This window comes from Odocoileus virginianus, chromosome 23, assembly GCF_023699985.2.
Source record: "Odocoileus virginianus isolate 20LAN1187 ecotype Illinois chromosome 23, Ovbor_1.2, whole genome shotgun sequence".
Taxonomy (NCBI): Eukaryota; Metazoa; Chordata; class Mammalia; order Artiodactyla; family Cervidae; genus Odocoileus; species Odocoileus virginianus.
In genome coordinates, this window is record NC_069696.1 from 31,196,252 (window position 1) to 31,219,140 (window position 22,889).

General features: G+C 43.1%; 1 protein-coding gene across 3 annotated transcripts in view; it reads right to left on the minus strand.

The window, feature by feature from the left end:
• Positions 1 to 505: 505 nt before the first annotated feature.
• The window catches only part of ITPR2 (inositol 1,4,5-trisphosphate receptor type 2), a 567,579-nt gene continuing 545,195 nt past the window's right edge, over positions 506 to 22,889 (minus strand). For all 3 annotated transcript variants that reach the window (XM_070453823.1, XM_070453822.1, XM_070453824.1), the window contains 2 exons: positions 3,882 to 4,043; positions 506 to 3,197 (listed from right to left, as the gene is read on the minus strand). In XM_070453823.1, the coding sequence (XP_070309924.1) occupies positions 3,111 to 3,197; positions 3,882 to 4,043 (249 nt within the window). In that variant the 3' untranslated portion in view covers positions 506 to 3,110. The remainder of the gene's footprint in view (positions 3,198 to 3,881; positions 4,044 to 22,889) is intronic.

A 22,889-nucleotide genomic window follows, 5' to 3' on the forward strand; every position in this document is an offset into this window, starting at 1 on the left:
AAATGCATCCTCATCACCAATAGAATGGAGGGGGCAATGGCACCCCACTCCAGTGCTCTTGCCTGGAGAATCCCATGGATGGAGGAGCCTGGTGGGCTGCAGTCCATGGGGTCGCTAGGAGTCAGACATGACTGAGCGACTTCACTTTCACTTTTCACTCTCATGCATTGAAGGAAAGGGCAACCCACTCCAGTGTTCTTGCCTGGAGAATCCCAGGGACGGGGGAGCCTGGTGGGCTGCCGTCTATGGGGTCGCACAGTCGGACATGATTGAAGTGATGCAGCAGCAGCCGCACCAACAGAAAAGTTTCAGTATGCAAGAAAACAAGCCCTTGTCTAAACAAACTTTTAAAAGGTAAAATATGTTAATTTTACATGTATAAAATTTATTTTTTAGTATTATAGTCTTAAAACATACCTGCATGAAACTCTTGGGCTTCAGAGTGGACTATGTAGGGGAATCAAATCCTTTTGAAATTAAAAAAATTATGTTCCACAGAAACTGATACTTTTAAGCCAATATGGGTTTTAATAACTAAACAGTAAAACATTTCTCTTAACATCAAAATCAAAGATGATTACACTTATTTTAATATCACTATATAAATATGAGAACATTAATTGACACTTGTCTAGGTCAAATATTCCAGTTGCATTAACAAACATATATAAAACAAATATAAATTTATAGCAAATGTCATGATTATCTGCTTCATCATGAATTTAATAGCCTGAAAGCTGCCTTTTTTGTTTGCTTTCGTTTATTTTACTTTAATAATCTCAAAGTATTGAGGAAGGAAAGAAGAGAAACACAACTGAGCAATATTTCAATTTTGATTAAATAAGAGTCTGGTTAGTTGCAATCCCTTTTGAACACTTCTCAGAGGAGTAAACGCACTGTGACATGATGACCTGTCACTCCACAGCGGTTGGAGAGGTTAGGCCATTTCTTGATAGCAGGTACGTATCCAATGACTCATTCTCTCTAAATAACTGTGTAAGAAAAAAGTAGGTAGTTCATCTGAAAGACAGGTTGCGCTCATCTGTACAAACTAATTTCTTTTCTTGATGCTGGGATATCCATCATCATGTTAGTTTGTGCTAAACAGAGATAGGTTCTGACATTGCAATATAGCTAGTATTTACCGCTTTACTCTGCCTGTGAACCTCTCTGCCTAGTTAAAATACTTTAAAAGGGTACTTTTCATCTAATACTGTTAATAACAAGAATGGCCTTATTTTGTGTGTTTTTTTTTTAAATGGCTGCTTTGGTCTACTTCAGTTTTGGGGAAGCCATTTAAAACTCAAAATGTGATATGGTTTAAAGTCTTACTGATGCATTAGGACTGAATGACAGTAGAATTTCTCAGACATTCACTGAACGCCCACTGGGTCCTAGGCTCTGTGCTGAAATAGCTCAGTTTCTGCGCATCACTTGATTGTGACGCTTCAGGGACTGGTCCGGAAAAATATTATCACATCAGAGTGAGCAAGTTTTAATTCGGGGAGTTATTTGGAGGGGGGCATGCATCAGCAGATTCAGTCCAAAAATTCACCGCTCTGGGTTTCCACAGCTTTCCTACAAGTCTACATTTTAATGGGGTGTGGAAGAAGGATGGATTTGGGCATTCTTTATCATCTTCCTAGACCATGGTTAGAGAATTTTAGGAGCCAAGAGCTTAAACTACATTCAAATAATCCAAAAGCTTTAAAAAGGGGCATAGCAAATCCTGTCCAGACCTTAAACCTTGGTGGTAAGAACACGAGAGTTTAAAAGGCAATTTTTTCGTTCTTTCGGGGGCAGCAACCAGAAAAGGTCAGCTTGCTGAGCACCTCCCAGAGTCTGGTGTCACGTGCCTCGCGCTCTCACCACATGGCGGTTCCCCTAACACTTTCATGATGTGAATTTTGCTTTAGCATTCTAAAGGCATAGTCTCTAAGACTAACACAGGAACGGCAGGTTATCTTCTCCCTCCACAAATTCTGGTTGCATAATTTAACATAAAAACAATTTGAGAAAGAGATTATTATCTTTTTACCTTTTGCAAAGCTCTTACCGATGAGTTTAAAATATGCAATTGAAACGTTGCATTTTCTGGAGTATTCAATACATTTCTTGGATTTTTTTCCCTAACTGCAGGAATAGAATAAACAAAACCACTCAGTTCTTAGGCACAGCAAACATGAATCAAAGAGCTTTTACTCCATATTTATAAAAGGCAATGCCACCATCATAAGTTTCTCTGTATTTCCTGTCACCTTTAAGCATTTTCATTTGTTAATCTCAATGTATTTCAATAGCACACATATGTTCTCAAAAAATTCTTCTCTGGGGCTTACTGTCAGCTTTTTTGTTCCCAAAACTTTGATAGTCTTAGTCTCTACAGGACTTGAAACATGATGTTAACAACTTATATAAAAGCCTCTTTTTGTGCTCCGTATTGACAAGAGTCCCTCTGAATCGGGGAGAAAGCAATTGTATTCCAGTCATGTTGTCAGCTGAGGGACATAAGCTCCAAAGCACTAGTTCCTGGGGCCATAAATCCATTGTATTCCATGTTATAAATAAGGAAATTGCCTGTGATGGCTACGATTTGGAAGCATTAACATTTTTTCTTTGCAGCTCTCATTTTTAATCTTTTTAGTTATTTCCCTTAGTAAAACTTAGCCACCAAAATATGACTTCCTGTATCACTGACCCAGATGCCATAATTAAAAGAAAGACATTCCAACCAACCATGACAAAGGTTGAAGTGAGCATTAAAGGCAGAACAGACCCTTATTGATTCAGCCAAAGGTAGTTCTCTCTGCCCTGCATCTCCTTCCACCCTGCCTCCCCCCTCCTCTCTCTGTCCATTTGAGCAAGCGGCTTGACTTTGCATTAAGAATGCGTGATGTGTGCTTTCTAGCGGCTGCATTTTAAGTTTGGTCTTCTCAACCATGAAAACACAGTTAAAAATTGTTCTCAGAGCTAAACCACTCAACATCTTGGCACTTGGTTGTTTTTAACTTTTCAACAATAGGCACTGTTCACTCCCCTCCGTCTCAGTTCTTTATTCAGTGATCAGGCAGGACGCTGATGAAAGGCTAGTCACGGCTGCCCCCATGGTATCAGTGTGGTGGCATGTGATGATTCACATGGGGTGTGTTTGATCCGAGAAAGCCCAGTCTCTGCTTATTCTTCCTTTGTTCTGTCATCTGGGGGGAAAAGAGAGAGTGTATTAAGCTGATTTTTCTCACTCTTTCCCAGCGCTGGTGGAACACACAGTGTTGGGTGAATATTTCCCAGTGAATATTTATTGAAAAAGGGAAAATATTTTTAAAAGTGAATTTCCATAGGCAGAGAAGCAGAGCAAACCCCTCTCTGTGGTTAAGAAAGAGGAACCGTGGTTCTTTTAAAGCAGCCCTTGCTTGTCACATATCATCACTGCCATCACCTTAGTCATTTTAAAAGCTACCACAGTTACTTTTGATACTATTTTTACTAAGGCTAACAATCTTACATGATGAAGGGGTTGACTGTAGCACTGAAATGATAGATGCTAACGACGATCTGCTTTTCTGATGAACTTAATAATTGCTGTGATGGCAGAATATACGATTTTCTATCAAAAGTCCAAAGTGGTCCCTCTCTTTCAGTATTTGTTCCTTCCTTCCCTGTTCCACAGAAGAAGTGTCACACAAGATGGGTGTGACAAGCAGAAGCAGGCTCTGCTTGCCGAGAGGTGGTTCTTACAACATAGCATGGGGTTTCTTTACTGTGATTTATAATCCCGTGGACAACAATCTCACTGCCAGGATTCTCCTGTCTCTCCCAGTCACAGTGCTGAAAGATTTCACATCACCCCCCGCACCGAGCTCCCACCTCCGAAGGGCACTCACCTGCTCCTTGAGCTCCGCCAGCTGACCGGACAGCTGTTTGACCAGACTCATGGTTGATTCCAGCTTCTCCTGAAGGTTCCGAATCTCATTTTGCTCACTGTCACCTTCATTGCTAACAAGGGACATGGCTCGCATCCGAGGAAACCAGTCCAAATTCTTCTCCTAAAAGCAAATAAATGTGCAGGAACAAGGGAATAAATATGGAAGGGAGCCTGAAGTTATGTAAAGAATGTTTATAAGGGCTCATTATTATTAACATTTTGGAGAAGAAAATGGCAAGCCACTCCAGTATTCTTGCCTGGAAAATCCCATGGAAAGAGGAGCCTGGTGGGCTACAGTTTACGGGTCGCACAGAGTCAGACACGACTGAGCAACTGAACACATTATTAACATGTAAATCAAAGTTGCTTAGCACTTTCAAAGCAAAAGGTACTCTTGCTGGCCAGGGGTGGGGAGAGGTAAAGGTGGGAATGAAGTGAGGGTTCCATATTAGTCTTCATGATCTGAGCAAAGATTTTAAATATTGAAACGAATTTCTTATGGTCTCTCCCGGAGGTCCTGGGTAAAGCATTTAGGACAGCGTCCTGCACCCTGTAGGCAATTAGTGAATCTTGATGAATGATGAGCTAGGCTTTGGAGGCTGAGAAGAACAATATGTGTGTGGGAAAAGTAAAGGCCTGAGCTGTTTATCCTCCCTACCTGATCCCTGCCCTGGCGCAGAGGAGAAAGGGGTGGCGGAATAGGAGGTGATAAAAGACATGTTTCAGTTCCAGGTGCCCATGCCTATTTACCTCCCACTTCCCCAAGACAGGCTCTGGGGAAGAGGGAAGTGGGAGGGCACGGCCCTGGGTTCCCCTGTCTGCTCCTTTTGGAAACATTTTATTACAGTGGGGATGGGGTTTTAGAGTTAGACTTCCCCAGAGGGCAACAGTGGGTGCCACTTCTGTTCTTCCAGGCTGACAGAGCGTGTAGGGGTGTGTGTGTGTGTGTGTTCCCTCCATTGTGGTAAAAACATATGGTTACCAAGATACCCACATCTCTTGAAAATTCTTCCTGATTGCCCAGCTTCATAGAATCCCTGTGAATTATTTGTATCCCATCTTTCAATCCTCAAGAAAGTTTCCCATTTTAAAGATGAGGAATCGAGCGGTCCCAAGAGTTTAATTACCCTCATCACAAGCTAGGAATTGGCAGAGCTAGGATTTGAAGGCAGGTTAGCTCAGCAGTAAAGAATCCACCTACAATGCAAGAGACCCAGGCTTGATCCCTGGGTCGGGATCCAACACAGGAGGGGATGGCAATCCACTCCCGTATTTTCCCTGGAGAATCCCATGGACAGAGGAGCCTGACAGGCTACAGTCCATGGGGTTGCAGAGTCAGACGTGACTGAGCATGCACACAAGGCTTTTGGCCACTGATCAGGAATCCCAGTCTATATTTACCTATTTCCTTAAATCACATTCTCCCAGTATCCCTAGCAGTGACCTTCCTGCTTAAGATTCTTTCCAGTCCAGAAAAGCCCACTGCACTGGCTACAAAGACGTCTGCTTAGCTGATGCCCAGAACAAGAGCCAGGAGAGTTCTTCCTCCTCCTAAGGGGAAAGGGGAACCGTCCAACCTCTGTACCTCGGCACTTCTGTCTAAATCTTATCTGGCCCTTTGGTTCGTTTCTTTGGTAATTGTTAGTCAAAGAACAACACGCTCTTTATAGTTCCTGACCCTCCAGGGGCAGTGGAAAGGGCTGATAAAGGATAGGATAAAATATTCAAGAGTTAAACTGCATTTAAACAGCTGTAGCTAATTAGCATTTCAAAGGGGAATGGTAACTTATTCTGAAGCGCAGAGTGACAGCCAGATTCATTCGATTAGTGCTTCAACATCTACTGCCAGGTATTCAGAGATGAAAATCAGGTAAGACAAAATCTCTGCTCTCAAGGAGCTTGTGGCTTAGGACAGCCCTCCATGAGAAGTGGACAGGGCAGTCTGCGTATCAAAATTCCTTGGGGTTGCTTGTAAAAATAGCAGATTTCAACACCACCACCTCTTACGAAATCAGCACCTCCTAGGGGGCCTGCATGATTTGTAGGTGCTCTAAAGTTTAAGAAGTCTGATCTATGGAGACATAGAAGATTAACAAGAACTGCTAGGGTAGTGGCTGGGTAGGGAGATGGAGTGAAGACGAAAGATGGGAAGTGGCTGGCATAAGGAATGGGAAAAGTGAAAAATGAAAGTGTTAGTTGCTTAGTTGTGTCTGACTCTTTGCAACCCCATGAACAGACTCCTCTGTCCAAGGGATTCTCTAGGTAAGAATGCTGGAGTGGGTTGCCATTTCCTTCAACAGGGGATCTTCCCGATCCAGGGATGGAACCCAGGCCTCCTGTCTTTCAGGCTGGTTCTTTATTGCCTGAGCCACTGGGGAAGAGAAGCCAAATAGGGACCACTGAACGCTTGCAGGGTGGAGTGGGAGACCCCACCTTGGAAGGACTCCATCAGAGATCAGGGCTCACCAACAGCCCAGGTAGGTGTGCAGCTGAGACCAAGAGCTGGACTGATACAAGATGGTATGTCCCTGGGAAAGGGCATCAGAATTACAAAGGTATCGGGATGCTAGGTATGTCCGCAGAGCAGTGGCTGGTGTGAGGAACACTAGTGTGTGGACTGGTAGGAGGGATGGATAATAAACAGACAATCCAGTGAACTCCAGTTCTCTTATCTATTTAGAATCTGTATTATCTATTGTACTATCTCTTATCTGAATTTTACAAATGAAGAAACTGAGGCTAGCAAACACAAGCTGGAATTAAGATTGCTAGGAGAAATATCAATAACCTCAGGTATGCATATGACACCACCCTTATGGCAGAAGCGAAGAAGAACTAAGGAGCCTCTTGATGAAAGTGAAAGAGGAGTGTGAAAAAGTTGGCTTAAAACTCAGCTTTCAGAAAATTAAGATCATGGCATCTGGTCCTATCACTTCATGGCAAACAGATGGGGAAACAGTGGAAACAGTGAGAGACTTTATTTTTTGGGCTCCAAAATCACTGCAAATGGTGACTGCAGCCATGAAATTAAAGACACTTGCTCCTTGGAAGAAAAGCTATGATTAACCTAGACAGCATATTAAAAAGCAGAGACATTACTTTGCTGACAAAGGTCTATATAGTCAAAGCGATGGCTTTTCCAGTAGTCATGTATGAATGGGAGAGTTGGACTATAAAGAAAGCTGAGCTCCGAAGAATTGATGCTTTTGAACTGTGGTGTTGGAGAAGACTTTTGAGTCCCTTGGACTGCAAGGAGATACAACCAGTCCATCCTAAAAGAAATCAGACCTGAATATTCATTGGAAGGACTGATGTTGAAGCTGAAACTCCAATCCTTTGGCCACCTGATGCAAAGAACTGACTCATTGGAAAAGACCCTGATGCTGGGAAAGATTGAAGGCGGGAGGAGAAGGGGATGATAGAGGATGAGATGGTTTGATGGCATCCACGATTCAATGGACATGTGTTTGAGGAGACTCTGGGAGTTGGTGATGGACAGGGAGGCCTGGCGTGCTGCAGTCCATGGGGTTGCAAAGAGTCAGACATGAATGAGTGACTGAACTGAAGTGAACTGAGGCTAGCAAATTATTTTGCTGGAAGTCCAATCCAGACCTGTCTGTATCCAGGCCTTCTGGCCAGAAAGGAGACTGTGGACAGAAAGTCGAATAATAATAAGGTAGGATAACTTCAGGAAATAGAAACTAGAGTAAGAAAGTCTGAAATCTGATAAAATATCAGTGGATTTAGGGAGTTAGTGTATCATGGATATAGTTGGAGAACTTTAGCTGAAGAAGATGAAAAATTTCTGGAGATAGACAGTGGGGATGTTTGCATAACGATGTGAACGTACTGAATGCCACAAAAGTCTACACATAAAATGGATTAAATGGGGCTTCCCTGGTGGTTCAGTGGTTAAGCCTCCATGTTTACAATGCAGAGGGCCTGAGTTCAATCCCTGATCAGGGAACTAGATCCCACGTACTGCAAATAAAAGCTCCCACATGCCTTAACTGAAAAAAGAGTCTGTATGCCACAACAAACACTGAAGATCCTGCATGCTACAAGTAAGATCCAGTGTAGCCAAAAAAAAAAAAAAAAAAAAGGTTAAAATGGTAGCATGTGCATGCTCAGTCACTCAGCCATGTCCTACTCTTTGTGACCCCATGGACTGTAGCCCATCAGGCTTCTCTGTCCATGGGATTTCCCAGGCAAGAATACTGGAGTGAGTTGCCATTTCCTTCTCCAGGGATCAAACCCATGTCTCTTGCATCTCCTGCATTGGCAGGCAGATTCTTTACCACTAGTGCCACCTAGGAAGCCCAGGATAGAACAGAAAGGTTTGACAGCCTCAGATGGCTGGCTGGATCTGGGCTGAGGAGTTACCAGGAGACAGGATAGAGATGGGGAAAACCTCAGCTTTAAGAACATTTCCTAGAGAAACAGAGACAAAACACCGTTCTAATACTTAGCTCATTGGAAAAGACCCCGATAGTGGGAAAGATTGAGTGCAGAAGAAGTCGGCTACAGAGGATGAGATGGAGAGATGGCATCATCAACTCAATGGACATGAGTTTGAGCAAACTCCAGGACATAGTGGAAGACAGGGAAGCCTGGCATGTTGCAGCCCATGGGATTGCAAAGAGTTGGACACGACTGAGCGATTCAACAACAATGCTTAGCAAAGATAACATGGGTGAGATGGAAACTGCCTCCAAAGAAATTGCTATCATAGGTATCTCAGGGGCCAGGTCAGCTCAGTCCACAGTCTCTTGCTTTTGAGGAAACAAAAGCAGTTCTCAGGGGACCGCTGCCCCAGCCGGTTGGGCCACGGGACTCTTTTCCTTACACATTCTTTCTTCACTTGTTCCTTTGTTCATGCATTCATTGACTAATTCTTCCTTGTTGACCCTGTCTGTGCTAGGCACCAGGAGAACAATAGGGAGCCAAATCCAGTGCGATTCTTGTGCTGGCGGAATTGATAGTGATAGTCTAGGTGGAGAGTAAAACTTCAATCAAAGATGGTGAAAATAATGACAAATCGGACTTAAGTGCTGGGGAGGAAAGTCACTGGCCCCACTGTCCTTTCTCCTAAGGTCCCCCAAATCATTCTCTCTTCTAATTGTCTCCCGGTTTCTCTCATCTTTCTTCCCCTCACTGCCTGCATCTTTCTCTGTGTATGTTTGCTCGGCTCTCAGCCTTTTCTCTACCCATTTTATACTTTTTGTTTCAGCCCTCGTTTTCTCTGTATACCAACTGACTATAATCTGAAACTAAAATATAATGTGTCATTAAGATTTTTTTTCCAATACTGAATGCTTTCTGGTTCCTTTTCTTAATTTTTAGGAACCTGACTTGAATGCCTTGCATCTCACTAAAATAGCAAAAAATAAGCACCCTAAATTGATTGTCTTTTGTCCTCTTTCTACAAAAAAGCCAGCCTGTTAAAAATAAATGTTTACAACTGATTTCTCCTAGTACAGAAAGTGTATTCTTTTCACCAAAAGTAACTCAAGTCCAAACAAGTTCTTAGAATAAATGCTACACGTGGCTTTTCACAGAAAGTGGTTTCCAATGAAATACCCCAAGCTTCCTCTCTCTGCTCCAAAGTCACAAGGAGCAGCTTCCACAAGAGGCTCAGCCTGAGCAGGGTGAGAAAGGAAACCCTGGACTTTATTTTGAGCCAGAACCACAGGACAGACACCCAGAACACTGGCTGGTTAATGAGATACCACTCACTCACCGCGTTGACTTGTAACATGTCTGCCATTTAACAAAGCAGTTTGATTCTATTTGTTATTTCTTGGTTACTCACATAGGTTATGTCCATCCTGTGATCATGCTCATGATTAGTAGATTCCCATGGTGACTTCAGTTAGTCAATATGACATCACTTCTTTGTTTCACCAGGAATGAATATGTTTAACCGCAGGGTAGTATAAAGTTGGGAAGCTACAGATTAAGTGTTAGATTCTGAGGTTACAATGTATGATCCTAGAAACTTGGTGAGTGGAAAGCCAAAGCTTTTCAAAGGTACTAAAATGCAACTCCCAGAGATGAAGGGACAAAAATTATGGCAGCCATAATCCTCCTGCTATCCTAAATTTTAATAATAACGCATCTTCCTAGAGGACCAGAAGATGGATAGATAGTAGCGTGAAAACCTTTCAAATAGTCCTTTCAACAGTCAGATCAACTTGCCTTGTTTAATTTTGTAGTTATTTAGTAAATGATTGGGTTGTCAGAGTCAGTCAGAGCTTATCTGTGCTGTCTTTATAATTTGTTCTTAAATGTGATACCCCATTTCCAGGAAAAAAGCCACACAGTATCAAGGAAAGAGCACTGATCTAGGAGTCAGGACACCTGGGTTCTGATTTTAGTTCAGCCAAAAGTGAACTGTGTGATAGGAGGGTTCAGTTCAGTTCAGTTCCGTCGCTCAGTTTTGTCCGACTCTTTGCGACCCCGTGAATCGCAGCACGCCAGGCCTCCCTGTCCATCACCAACTCCCGAAGGAGGGTGGGGGAGCCTTATTCTCGGAATCCAAGTTTCCTCATCTGTAAAACCAGAATGTTACCCTGGGTGGTCTCTAGGTCTCTTCCAGCTCGTCATTCCATGAGTTATGAATTCAAAACTTTAAAAATCAAATTGCTGAGACAAGCCCTAAGCTTGCCAACTGAGCAAACAGTAACATAGCATTTAGGCTAGAAGCAACCTTGAAACCACGAAACCCAAGCTCAGCATATTACAAATGCCCAGTCTGAATCCTAGAAAGTTTAGGTTTCCTTGAGGTCTCACAGCTGTTCCGCTGTACTTGACTTCCGCTTCTGGACAAGTCCTTCCATTTAATGCAGTGAAACAGCTCTCACATAACGTAATCTAGCCCTGTTGATGTTTAATCGACGACAGGCTCAAGAAAACATAAAGACTGTAATGATTTCTTTCCGTATCACAATGAGATTGAAAAGTAGAATAAGGTTGAGTTCAGTGAGCCAAACACTGGAGAAACTGTCTTATGTTTCTTTAATGTGTTCTAGATACACATTAAACGTTGCCTGGGACAAACTGGGAGTTTTGAATTAACAAATATATACTGCTATATATAAGACAGATAAACAACAAAGACCTACTGTATAGCACAGGGAACTGTACTTGATATCTTACAATAATTTATAATGGAAAAGAATCTGAAAACAATACATACATACATCTCTCTCCCTACATATATAATTGAATCACTTTGCTGTATCCTGAAACACTGTAAATCCAACCATTTGATTTATACTTCAGTCTCAAAAAAATGTGAAAAAAAGGTTGCCTGCAAGTAAGTTAAAGAAAATGCAAGCACTGTAGCTCTGTATCAGAGTAATAATCCCATTTTTTAGCTGCTTGGCAAGTGTCAGCCACTTAAGTCACGCTACGGCCAATACCCACAGAAATTCCATAAGGTTGAGACTGTTGCCAGCCCCATTTTACGGAAGACAATACTGAGATAGGAAGAGGATTAGTTACTGGCCAAGGCCGCAGACTGGTGGTAAATGACTGGGCCAAGCTTTGGCCTCCACCCTAGGTGACTGGAAATCTTGTACTCTTTTCACTACCTTGGACTATTTCTCCACGTCCAATAGAGATGCCAATGCTTAGCTTCTGAACTTGCCAGGGAAAACAGAGACTACCCAAAGGCTCAGTGGGTAAAGAATCCACCGACAATGCAGGAGACATAGGAAATGCGGGTTTGATCCCTGGATCGGGAAGATCTCCTGGAGGAAGAAAATGGCAACCCACTCCAGTATTCTTCCCTGGAGAATCCCATGGACAGAGGAGCCTGGCAGGCTACAGTCCAATGGGTCACAAAGAGTCAGACACGACTGAGTGACTAAGCATGCAGCACAGTGAGAATACATTTTATAACTTGAATTCCCCTGATATTTCTTCCCAGGTAGGCTAAAGATTTATTTATTGAAAATTAGAAATAAATGCTTTAGGCACTGTATCAGAAACGGAGATGCAGATACTGTGGAAATACATTGATTGACCCTTGACATTTGCTGCAATTTTGCAGTGTTCTGAAATATTCTTAATGAGAGGTACCACACTGAATGTACCATTGTACTGTGTTTGTACTGGAATATTGATAAACCACTGTACATGTACCTTCACCTCCACTTCCAGACTCTCTATGCTTAAAACATGCTGTCACAAGACCATTTGCAAAGGTTTTTCTTGGTTACCATCCTCTTCTAAGCCTTAAATTTACACTGCACTTTCTATTCTAAAACCGTATGTGAAGCCTCCTAGGCTGAGGAGCATAACCATCTGCCCAAAGCCTCAGTGTGACCCACTACATTCCTCTCTTGGCACTTCTGGTTTGAAGATGTCAGCAGAAATGGCTCTCAAAAGGAACACCAGCAACGCTAATACTATCTACTCACTGGAAGGTTCCTGAGGGAAAGACACCATTCCCGCTTTCTGGAACTTCACAGACCAAGGCCAATAATCTGCAACAAGGATTCTTTCTGAAGTCAAAATAATCATATGATTACTTCTGAAGTCAAAGTAATCATGTGGGTTAATGGGAAATGCGTCATATAGCCCATCCCAGCCTCTGCTCCATGAAGGAGGGGCGTGGTGGGCCTCCCACCCTCTGACCAATATGGCGGCCTTGCTGGCGGGTGAGACATTGTCTCAGACCTTTAAGGAGCACCCACAACACTGGCACTAGCACTTCTAGCTTTGTTCCTAGTGAACACCCCACCTGTATGTGACCAGAGTTGCTTAATCTGGACAACAAAAAGGCTGATTCTCACAGGAGTTTGCACACAGACCCTGGGTTAAAAGGAAGGAAGGATGAGCTGGGAGACACACTCTTGTCTGACAAACACCGGGGACTGTCGGTGAGAGAAAGGATCCAGCTGTGTCCTTTGAAGCTAAAATGCTATTCTTGGATTGATAAATAAGTGAGAACCTTGTCAACTAATTCTAAAAAAAGGGAGGGAATAAGAGTAAAAATTTTGCTGTGTTAGAAAAATAGCACATTCCAGGACTGGAAGATTCATTTGCCACCCTTTATTAATTGTATCTTCCTTCTGTCTCTGTTTATTCTGTTCTGTATCTTCCTTCTGCAACTGAGTTCCTTAAAGTGTGGCAGAGTACCCTACTTGGGTGGCTTGAGAAATTTAAAATATGTTAGTTATTCAAGGCAAATCTGTATTGAAAGTTTTTGTAAAGCAACAACCCCCTTTACGGAGTCATGTTCTGTATTTGAAATATTTGAAATTTTTGAATTTGAAATATTGAAAAATTTGAAATATTTTACAAATCTAAATGTGTGGATATCAGGTTTGCATTATGTATGTGAAAGTGGTTTGAACCTTACAAGGTGGAGATGTGGATGTATGTGTGCTCAGTTGTGTCTGACTCTGTGACTCCATGGACTGTAGCCCGCCAGGCTCCTCTGTCCATGGGATTTTCCAAGCAAGAATACTGGAGTGGGTTGCCACTTCCTTCTCCAGAGGATCTTCCCAACCCAGGGATCGAACTCATGTCTCTTGCATCTCCTGGCATTGGCAGGAGGATTCTTTACCACTAGCACCACCTGGGAAGCCCTGAACCTTAGAAAGCAAGGTACAAACATCAAAGATCCTTGGACTGCTGAACAGACTGCACAGAGGCAGGAGTCTGTCCCTTAGAGGCATTTAACAAAGGCTGAAAAGCAAGAGCCCCTGACATCCCTGCGGGGCTCCTGCCTGACCCCTTTCCATGGCCCTGCCTTCAGGGGGCTGCTGGCCTGGGAGCCCTCCAGGGACAAGGCCAGTTTAACCAGTCCCTGCTCCCAAGGTCAGTGAGAGAAGTAGGTCCAGCAGAAGTACCACCGAAAGAGGGAGTGGTGGAATGAAAATGACTTAACAGGCTACTGATCTCAGCAGGGCCCCAGGCTGGTAGTCAAAAAGTCAGCTGGGAGGGACTGGATGCCGGCCCCCTTGTTTTACATGCAGCACCCTGCGGTGGGAGCGGCTGGCCCGTGCCCAGCACAGGGGGGCAGGAGGGCACTGCTCATGGCCCAGCAGGTTCAGCTTCTGTGGCAATGAAAGCCTGAATGCCCGCCTTCTGTGGCTTCCTCACCTTCGGAGCCAGAGCAAAACAGGTGAGTGTAGATCTCATCGGCTACAAAGAGGGTTAAAACAGTTCAACCATTGTTTACAGAAGAGTGTCAGAAAAAGTGCTGGACTCAAGTTTCAGACTCATGGGTTGAGATTTCTGTTCTTAAACATTTCCAGACTGGTTAAAAAAAAAAAAAAAGCTATCTAGGTGCTGGTTAAAAAGAAAAGAAAAAAGAAATGAAATCAGTTGCTCAGTCATGTCTGCCAGGCTCCTCTGTCCATGGAATTCTCCAGACAAGAATACTGGAGTGGGTTGCCGTTTCCTCCTCCAGGGGATCTTCCCGGCCCAGGGATAGAACCTGGGTCTCCCGCTTAACAGGCAGATTCTTTACTGTCTGAGCCACTGGCGAAGCCCCAGGTGCTGGTAAAGTCAGCCGTTCATGGGGACTTTGGCCTCCTGCAACAGGCAAGAGGCACTGCATGCGCTAGGCCAACCCACAGGTCACTGCCTGAGGGTGGTCTACGTGCTAGATGGTGGGCCCCAGCTGCTTGGGGGTTGAGAGAACTGTGATTGCCAACGCCCACCTATCCCAGCAACCTGAAAATGCACTGATTTTGAAAAGCAGGGCTCTCAGTGGTGTCCTGGAATAGGTTATCATCTGATGATATCACCAAGCTTGTGCCCCTGGGGTGAGCAGTAAACGTCATCGCTGACAGCAGGAAGGACCATGAGCAGAGCCCACAGCCCCAGGGCACCCACCTTGCTTCCTAGCCTGGTCCTCTCCCTCCCTCCTTCCCAGGGCTCCCTGTTAGCCGCATCATGTCTGTCCACAACCGGAGGGTGGTGGCTGCATTCAGAGTGAAAGTGCCTGTGGATTCTCTTTTGGTCCCAGACTTCCCACCTCTGATGAGGCCTACCATGGTCCTTGGGTGTTTGCACAACGCAACAGCTACATCCACAAATGGAGGCATTCTGATCTGCTCCCAGGCATCAGGGCACCCAAGGAAGGAGCTGAACTGAGAAGAGACAGTGGTCCACGGCTGGGAGGGCTGAGAGGGCCCCGGACCCGACACAGCTTAGGGCAGCTGGGAGCTAGAGTCCCCTGGTCAGTATCTAGCACTAGCGCTAGGTCAGGAACAGCAAGGGGCAGAAGGGCTCTGGTTGCGGGAGCAGCTGTGATGTAGGGCTCCTGGAGGTGATGGGTCCTACCTTGAACAGCAATCAGGTGGGCAATCACTTAGAGAGAGAGGAGGGGAGTCCGGCACCCAGAGCTGCTTTAAGCACAGGCCAGCTGATCCCAAGACACACAACAGCCCCAGAGGCAGGGACTGCAACAGTCAAAGGTCTGAGGATGCAGCGATGGGAGGCTTGTCTGCCCATTGGCTGTGAGTGATCAAGGAATCAAAGGGCCTGCCTGACATTCTCCCAGATTCCTCTTGCTGTTTTTCCTAGAGAAGTGTTAAGCGGGAAGCATTCTGACCACAAAGGAAAAGTAAACAAATAAGAAAAGCTTGTGTAACAGAGGAAACCATCCTCATCAGGGATACTGGACAGCTCCAAAGTCCTACCTGTGGGCTTCCTCAGAGCAGGTCATTTCCCTTCTTGTTTGTGGTTTTCTTTTCCTGTCAGTTCATAACTCCACTTAATCTATATTTTTGTTCTTGGGACTTTAATCCTTTCTTCGTCTTACTATTTGTTAATTTCTATATTTATTCTCATAAGTTACTCTCTCAGCCTTTTTATCAAAGAATATATTTACTTTCTTCTGCAAATAATCTCAAGTATGAGCATTTGCAAATCTCACAGGGACAGAAGGAAACTGGAGATTTCTTCATGGTGAGGTTGGGGAAAAGTATTCTGAACAGAGTATTGAATACTCCAGTGGGCATCTGTCCAACTTCTGGCTGCCTAACACCTGATATCCTCCTGTGCCTGAGGAAACCGCTACTGGGGATCATGATGGAAGGGAGGGTCCAGCGTCCTGATGTGGAAGCTGAGAAGGCTGACGCCTGTCTGTCCCCCCCGAGACAGTCAGAGCGCAGTCGTGTGACTTACGAGTGACCACTAGTTGCTCCTGCTTGAGATTTTGATGTGGAACAGGTGCTACCAAGAATTCTTTTTGTTCACAATGGGTGAAAGAGTGACTTCTGGTTGTGACAACACCAGGGGTGCCACGGCCGACTTCCAGGACACTGCAACAGGCAGCGGCACCTTCCCTCCAGCCAGCCTGTCCCAAGCTGGGACTTCCTGGCCAGTTCACTTGGTTTGAATTGTGCCCAGGTGGGCCTTGTTGTCACTTTCCTCTTAATTCTGTGCATCCCTTCCACAATCAGTTGTTATTGTTTAAAGACTCTTGATGGGTGCAAGTGTCAAGGGACCTATAGGACCAGGTGCTAATTTAACACTGGCAAATTCTGTCCAGAATAAAGATGATAAAATTTTACAGTGACTAAGGTCCTTATCTAAGTCACGAGTGTGTGTGCTTAGTCGCTCAGTCTTGTCTGACTCTTTGTGACCCCATGGACTATAGCCCACCAGGCTCCTCTGTCCATGGGGATTCTCCAGGCAAGAATACTGGGGTGGGTTGCCATGCCCTTCTCCAAGGGATCTTCCCAACTCAATATGGAACCCAGGTCTCCTGCATTGCAGGCAGATTATTTACCAGTTGAGCTACCAGGGAAGCCCAAGAATACTGGAGTGGGAAGCCTATCCCTTCTCTAGGGGATCTTCCCAACCCAGGAATCGAACCGGGGTCTCCTGCATTGCAGGTGAATTCTTTACCAGCTGAGCTACCAGGGAAACCCTATGTAAGTCATACAGCTAACTAGTTATTATATGATAATTGTATTTAATACTATCATAGTTATGGGAGAATTATCATGATACCATAAATAAAATATCATAATCACATCATAATATCATGTCATACATAATTAATATTACTGATTAATTATTGGATCATCAATTAAGCAGAGAAGAAATTCATAAAGTGTTTATAAGCCCTTTAGAGGGCAGTATTTCTTTCTGATGTGTTCTTGCATCTTCCATTGCTATGTCCTTGGCACTTGATACCTATTGTTGGTAAAACAGGTGGATGATAAGGAGTTGCTGTATACAGTGCAAATGAACATAAGTAAACATAGGAACCTGAATTTTCCAATACGACATATTATTATTATGAATGGTTCCCCTTCCTTTTTGTTATTAATCCAAAGCAAAAAGACCTCCTTCCTCCCTTTCTTAAAATGAATTTAATGAGCACCTGCCATGTAGTCAATCCCGTTCCACGCTCTGGGTAAAGCAAATGAGCAGCTCAGAAAGGACCCATTTCCATTCTCATGAAAGGTGAATGAAGGGGAAGAAGATGATAACAAATGAAAATAAATGAAAATAATTTCAGAGAAGGGTAAGTACTATGAATAAAATGGTGGTTTGATGCGTTATCTTTAGAGAAGAGGGGCTACTGTGGACTGAACTGGCTGTAAAGGGTGCTCTGAACTAATGGAGTTTCAGGCAGAAGGAAGAGTTATGCAAAGGCCCCAAGGCTCAAAATGAGGCTGGCCTATTTGGAGAACAAAAAAACCAACCAAACAAAACTAGAGTGTGCTACCAAGTGAGAGATAAGGAGAAGTAAGAGAGAAGGTACCAGAGGTAGACAGGGACCCGTTACGGAGAAGCCTGGAGGCAGTGGGAATCGAGGAGAATTTTGACTTCCCGCAGTGGAATGGCATTTCCTGGTTTGCAGCAAACACATACACACATACACATACATTCAACACACACACACACACACATAAATAAAGTTAAATAGAACACTTTGGCTGCTGCATGAAGAGCAGACACGGGAGACTCCCATTTGGAGAGCACCATCTCCAGGTGGGCATCCTTGGGGGCTTTGGCAAGGGGGGGCAGGAGTAGGGCACGGGGAAGTGCTTCCACAATACTGTCAGCCCCCAGGGGGGGCTTTGAAGGCAGCCACTGAGTGTTTGGAAGTGCTACCTGACAGGCAACACCTTTCCTGGAGGATAAGACTGCATTCAAAGAGCTCAAGACATTTGGTTTGCATGATTAATGTGAACAGGCAGACTGGACAATTCAGCCCCTGAATGGATTATTGGGTCAGAACTTCACCGCTGTTCTCCCACAGGAGAGAACTGGGTTATGCCATTGTGCCCATCTCTGAGTTCAGTGACACCACGTTGGCAGCCTGAAATCAGCCATGGCGAGAGTAACTACACCAGGGACATGGGCAACGCACCTACCATGGCTTTCCCGGTACCCCCAAACTGGTCGCTAAACATTACTGCACTACTAGAACATCTCTTACTAATAGAAATGGAGGAAGCCTTCAAGATAGCTTAAATTAAACCACTAACCCCAAAGTCACAAATCAGAAGATCATGGCAGAACTAACGTAACAACTCCTGATACCGAGTTGGCCAAAAATTTTGTGTGGATTTTTTTGTAACATCATACAAAATCCCCCCAAAAATTTTCAGCCAACCCAAAATATCAACTTCAGGAGATATCACCAACTGAATTCTTAGTTTACAGGGTTCATACAGGTGCCATTTTTGTTTTCATTACTGACTTTTCTGTTTTGATTTTAAAGAACAGGATGATCTTAATTTAAACACACTTATCAATGTCATAATTGAGGATAGTAATATCCAAAGTACATATATAAATATAGAACAACAAAGATTCAGGAAAAAAGATTAACCTATGAATGCTGTAAACTAAAAATTCAGTGGGTGACATCTCCTTAAGTCAAGAGACTTTTAAGGTCAGGGGTTTCTTTGACATGTTGGGTTGGTAAAAAAAGTCTGGGGTTTTTACGATGTTACGGAAAAATGCTGAATAACAAGTGGTGACATAAGCAGTAAAATGTGGATCAAAGCACCTTTTTCTGATATTTTGACAGGACTCTCCAGAAACTTTGCTCAAATATCATCATTCATGTCCACTGTACATAATTTAATATGAAGTGAATTAAGAATAATACATTTATTTTAAAAAATAATAGGCAACTTATAAGTAGAGTTCAGGGGAAGTTTTATGGAGACACACATAAAATGTCTATACAGAAAACCTAGAGGAAAAACATTCCCAGAAATTCTTCTACACCAGAGTCAAATGGAACATAATAAAAAATGGAATTAAAATCTGTTTTAGTAACTCCATCTGTTACTATTTGAACTTCACTGTCTTTCATACCTCCTATACATGTAACACATATATGTATGTGTATATGTGTGTATGTGTATATATATATATATATATATATATATATACTTAAATTCCTCCTCTGGAATAAAAAAAAAATCTTCTTTTTCCCCCAACAAAAGTAAGCTATATAATGAATTGTCACCAAATCTCAAAATCACACACAAAAGCAATGAAGGATCCAGCACATGGTTATCACTGCAGGGCTTCACCTGTCATAATCTGATTAGACTGAGTTTGCAGTTGGCCAGCTCACTAGCTGACATTCTTATACTAGCCTCTAATATTAAGACATTTTATCAAATTGTGCTTTTAACTTGCTTGGTTTATTGTAAAGTCTTTTTCCTTGTCTTCAAAATGCTACCAAAGCAAAGGAAAAGAGTCAGTGGTCCTTAAGTGTGTCTGACCTGGGCTAGCAGCATTAACATCAAATGGGAAACAGAGATGCAGATTCTCAGGCCACAACCCAGACCTGCAGAATCAGGTGCTCTAAGGTTGGGGCCCAGTAACCTATGCTTTGACAAGCCCTCTGGGTGAGGCTGATATGTACTACAGTCTGAGAATAACCACTTTAAATAATTCAAGACCTAACCAGTCATATCATCACTAAGCACTGGATGAACCTTAACGAAAATCCTTAACTGTATTCCTGTACATATTGAGTAATCAAACAATTTGTAGGCTAAATAGGGACACATTCAGGCTTAAAAAGAGCGTTATTAAAAATTCTGCAGAGACAATGGCATAACCAGAATTGTTCCCATCAAAACTATGGTCCCTCTTGTTTCCATGAAAACCCAGACTTATTTACAGTATCTGGACCAATCCGTTAGGAGAAAGAGTTCCATATCTGGGCAGCCTGGAGATAAGAAAATTGCATTTATGAGGCTTCCCTGGTGGCTCAATGGTGAAGGATTCGCCTGCCAATGCAGGAGACACGGGTTTGACCCCTGGTCGGGGAAGATTCCACATGCCCCAGAGCGACGAAGCCCATGCACCACAACTACCAAAGCCCACGCACTGCAACGAAGCGTAGCCCCCGCACACTGTAACTAGAGAAAGCCTGCATGTAGTGACGAAGACCCAGCTCAGCTTAAATAAACAGAATTGCATAAAAAACGACAATTGCACTTATGTATATAAATTGCTGAAAGGATATTTGTGAGATATTATCTACTATGAAGTCATATTTAGGTCACTTGTAAATTGCCTATAAAAATGGGTTTTGATACATTCTCATGGGAGTTGTCCATGCCTGCCTCACTCATTTCATTATTTCCCATTCTCTTCCTTTTTTAAAGTGGATAGACATTAATAAGTCCCTGAAATCTCCCTTTGATGTCAATGGACTTCTAAAAAAATCCAAATTTGTTCCTTTAGTTTTTATCATCATTGGCCTCTTTATCAGTCCCTGAATTGTTTAAAAAAATCTATCAAGAAGAGCTTCAGCATAGTCACAATCAAGATCTGGAGTGGCTTTTCTTAGGTCAGTCTCTAAGTGCAAGAGAATTAAAAACAAAAGCAAACAAATGGGACCTAATCAAATGTACAAGCTTTTGCACAGCAAAGGAAACCATAACAAAATGAAAAGACAACCTATGGAATGGGAGAAAATATTTACCAATGATGCAACAGACAAAGGCTTAACCTCCAAAATATATAAACAGCTCATACAACTCAACAACAAAAAACCAAACAACCCAATTGAAAAATGGGCAGAAGACTTTAATAGACATTTTCCCAAAGAAGACATACAGATGTCCAGTAGGCACATCACAAGATGGTTAACATCATTAATTATTAGAGAGATTAAAGATTAAAACTATAATGAGGTACCACTTCACACCATTCAGAATGACCATCATTAAAAAGTCTACAAATAACAAATGTTGAGAAAAAGGAATCCTCCTACACTGTTGGTGGGAATGTAAGTTGGTACAGCCACTATGAAAAACAGTGTGAAAGTTCTTCAGAAAACTAAAAATAGAACTAGCAAATGATCCAGCAACCCCACTTCTGGGCATGAAGAAAAAACTATAATTCAAAAAGATACATGTACCCCCTTATGTTCATAGCAGCACCATTCACAATAGCCAAGATATGGAAACAACTTCAACATCCATCAACAAATAAATGGATAAAGAAGATGTGGTACCTATATAAAATGGAATCTTGCTCAATCATAAAAATAATATTAATATCATTTATAGCTAGATGCAACTAGAGATTATCATACTGAGTGAAGAGAGTCAAAAAGAGAAACACAAATATCATATGATACCACTTTCATATGGAATCTAAAAGATGGTAGCAATGAAACTATCTACAAAACAGAAACAGACTCACAGACACAGATCAGACTGAGGCTGCCAAGGAGGAGGGAGAGGGATGGCCTGGGAGTCTGGGGTTGGTAGATGCAAACTATTGCATTTAGAATGGATAAACACAAGGTCCTCCTGTAACAGCACAGGGAACTCTATTCAATCTCCTGGGACACACCGTAATGGAAAAGAACATGAAAAAGAATGCATATATGTGTAGAGTTGAGTCACTTTGTTTTAAGACAGAAATTAGCACAAAATTGTAAATCAACTGCACTTCAATAAAAAAACAGAAAATAAAAAAGATCTGGAGTGTCTATTTGGGGATAGTACAACATTGAGATCTAAAAACAAATTCAGAGTTGGGGCCAAGGTGATATGCCAGGTGGTACCAAAGAAATCTTACACTCAGATCATTTCCATTAGCATCAATTTATTTCCACTAAACTTTTTGCAAAGGGCAGTATATGGATCGAAGGAGGCGGAATAAAAAACTCGAGTCAAAACCAATATGTTTTTCTGGGATAGGGGCAAGCAGGATGTGATGTCAACATGAGACTGAACTATAAGTTTGATGATAGTTGAAGAGTACAGCACGGACCACTGTCTAGCTGGATCAGGGACTTAGAATTGTAGGATGGTGCATGGGCTTCCAGATGGCACTAGTGGTAAAGAACCCACCTTCCAAATGCAGGAGATACAAGAGATCTGGGTAGGGAAGATCCCCTGCAGGAGGGCATGGCAACTCACTCTAGCATTCTTGACTGGAGAATCCCATGGACAGAGAAACCTGGCAGGATTACAGTCCAAAGGGTCACAAAGAGTCAGACACGACTGGAGTGACTTAACACAAATGCACACACGCAGGATGGTGCATAGCTTGACTTCGACTGTCAAAGCATCAACAGCTGGCCACTGGGTCCAAGGACAATGTAGCCCTGAAGGTAGGGAGCCTAACGGCTGCAGGTGATGACACATAAGTCTGCCAGGCAGCTGCTGTTAAGTGTGAGAAGAAATGAGATAATCTCAAGTGGGATGAACAAGGGAAACTTCAAATGACAAAGCCGAGCTATGGGCTGTCCAGGACACAAGTGAGGCTGGCAGAGAGTAGGGTGTACTGGAATTCCAGGGGATGGCAGCTCTTTCTGAATAATGATTCCTGGCTGACTGCAATGATAAGATGCCCAGTCACAAAAGGCACAGGGTCTTGGTGAACAGGATTTGCAGCCATAGTTCATACAGCAGTTGGACATAAGGCTATGTGGAAACAATCATTGATCATGCAGTGGGTATTGTATTTCTGATTTCTGTACACTTTCACAAAT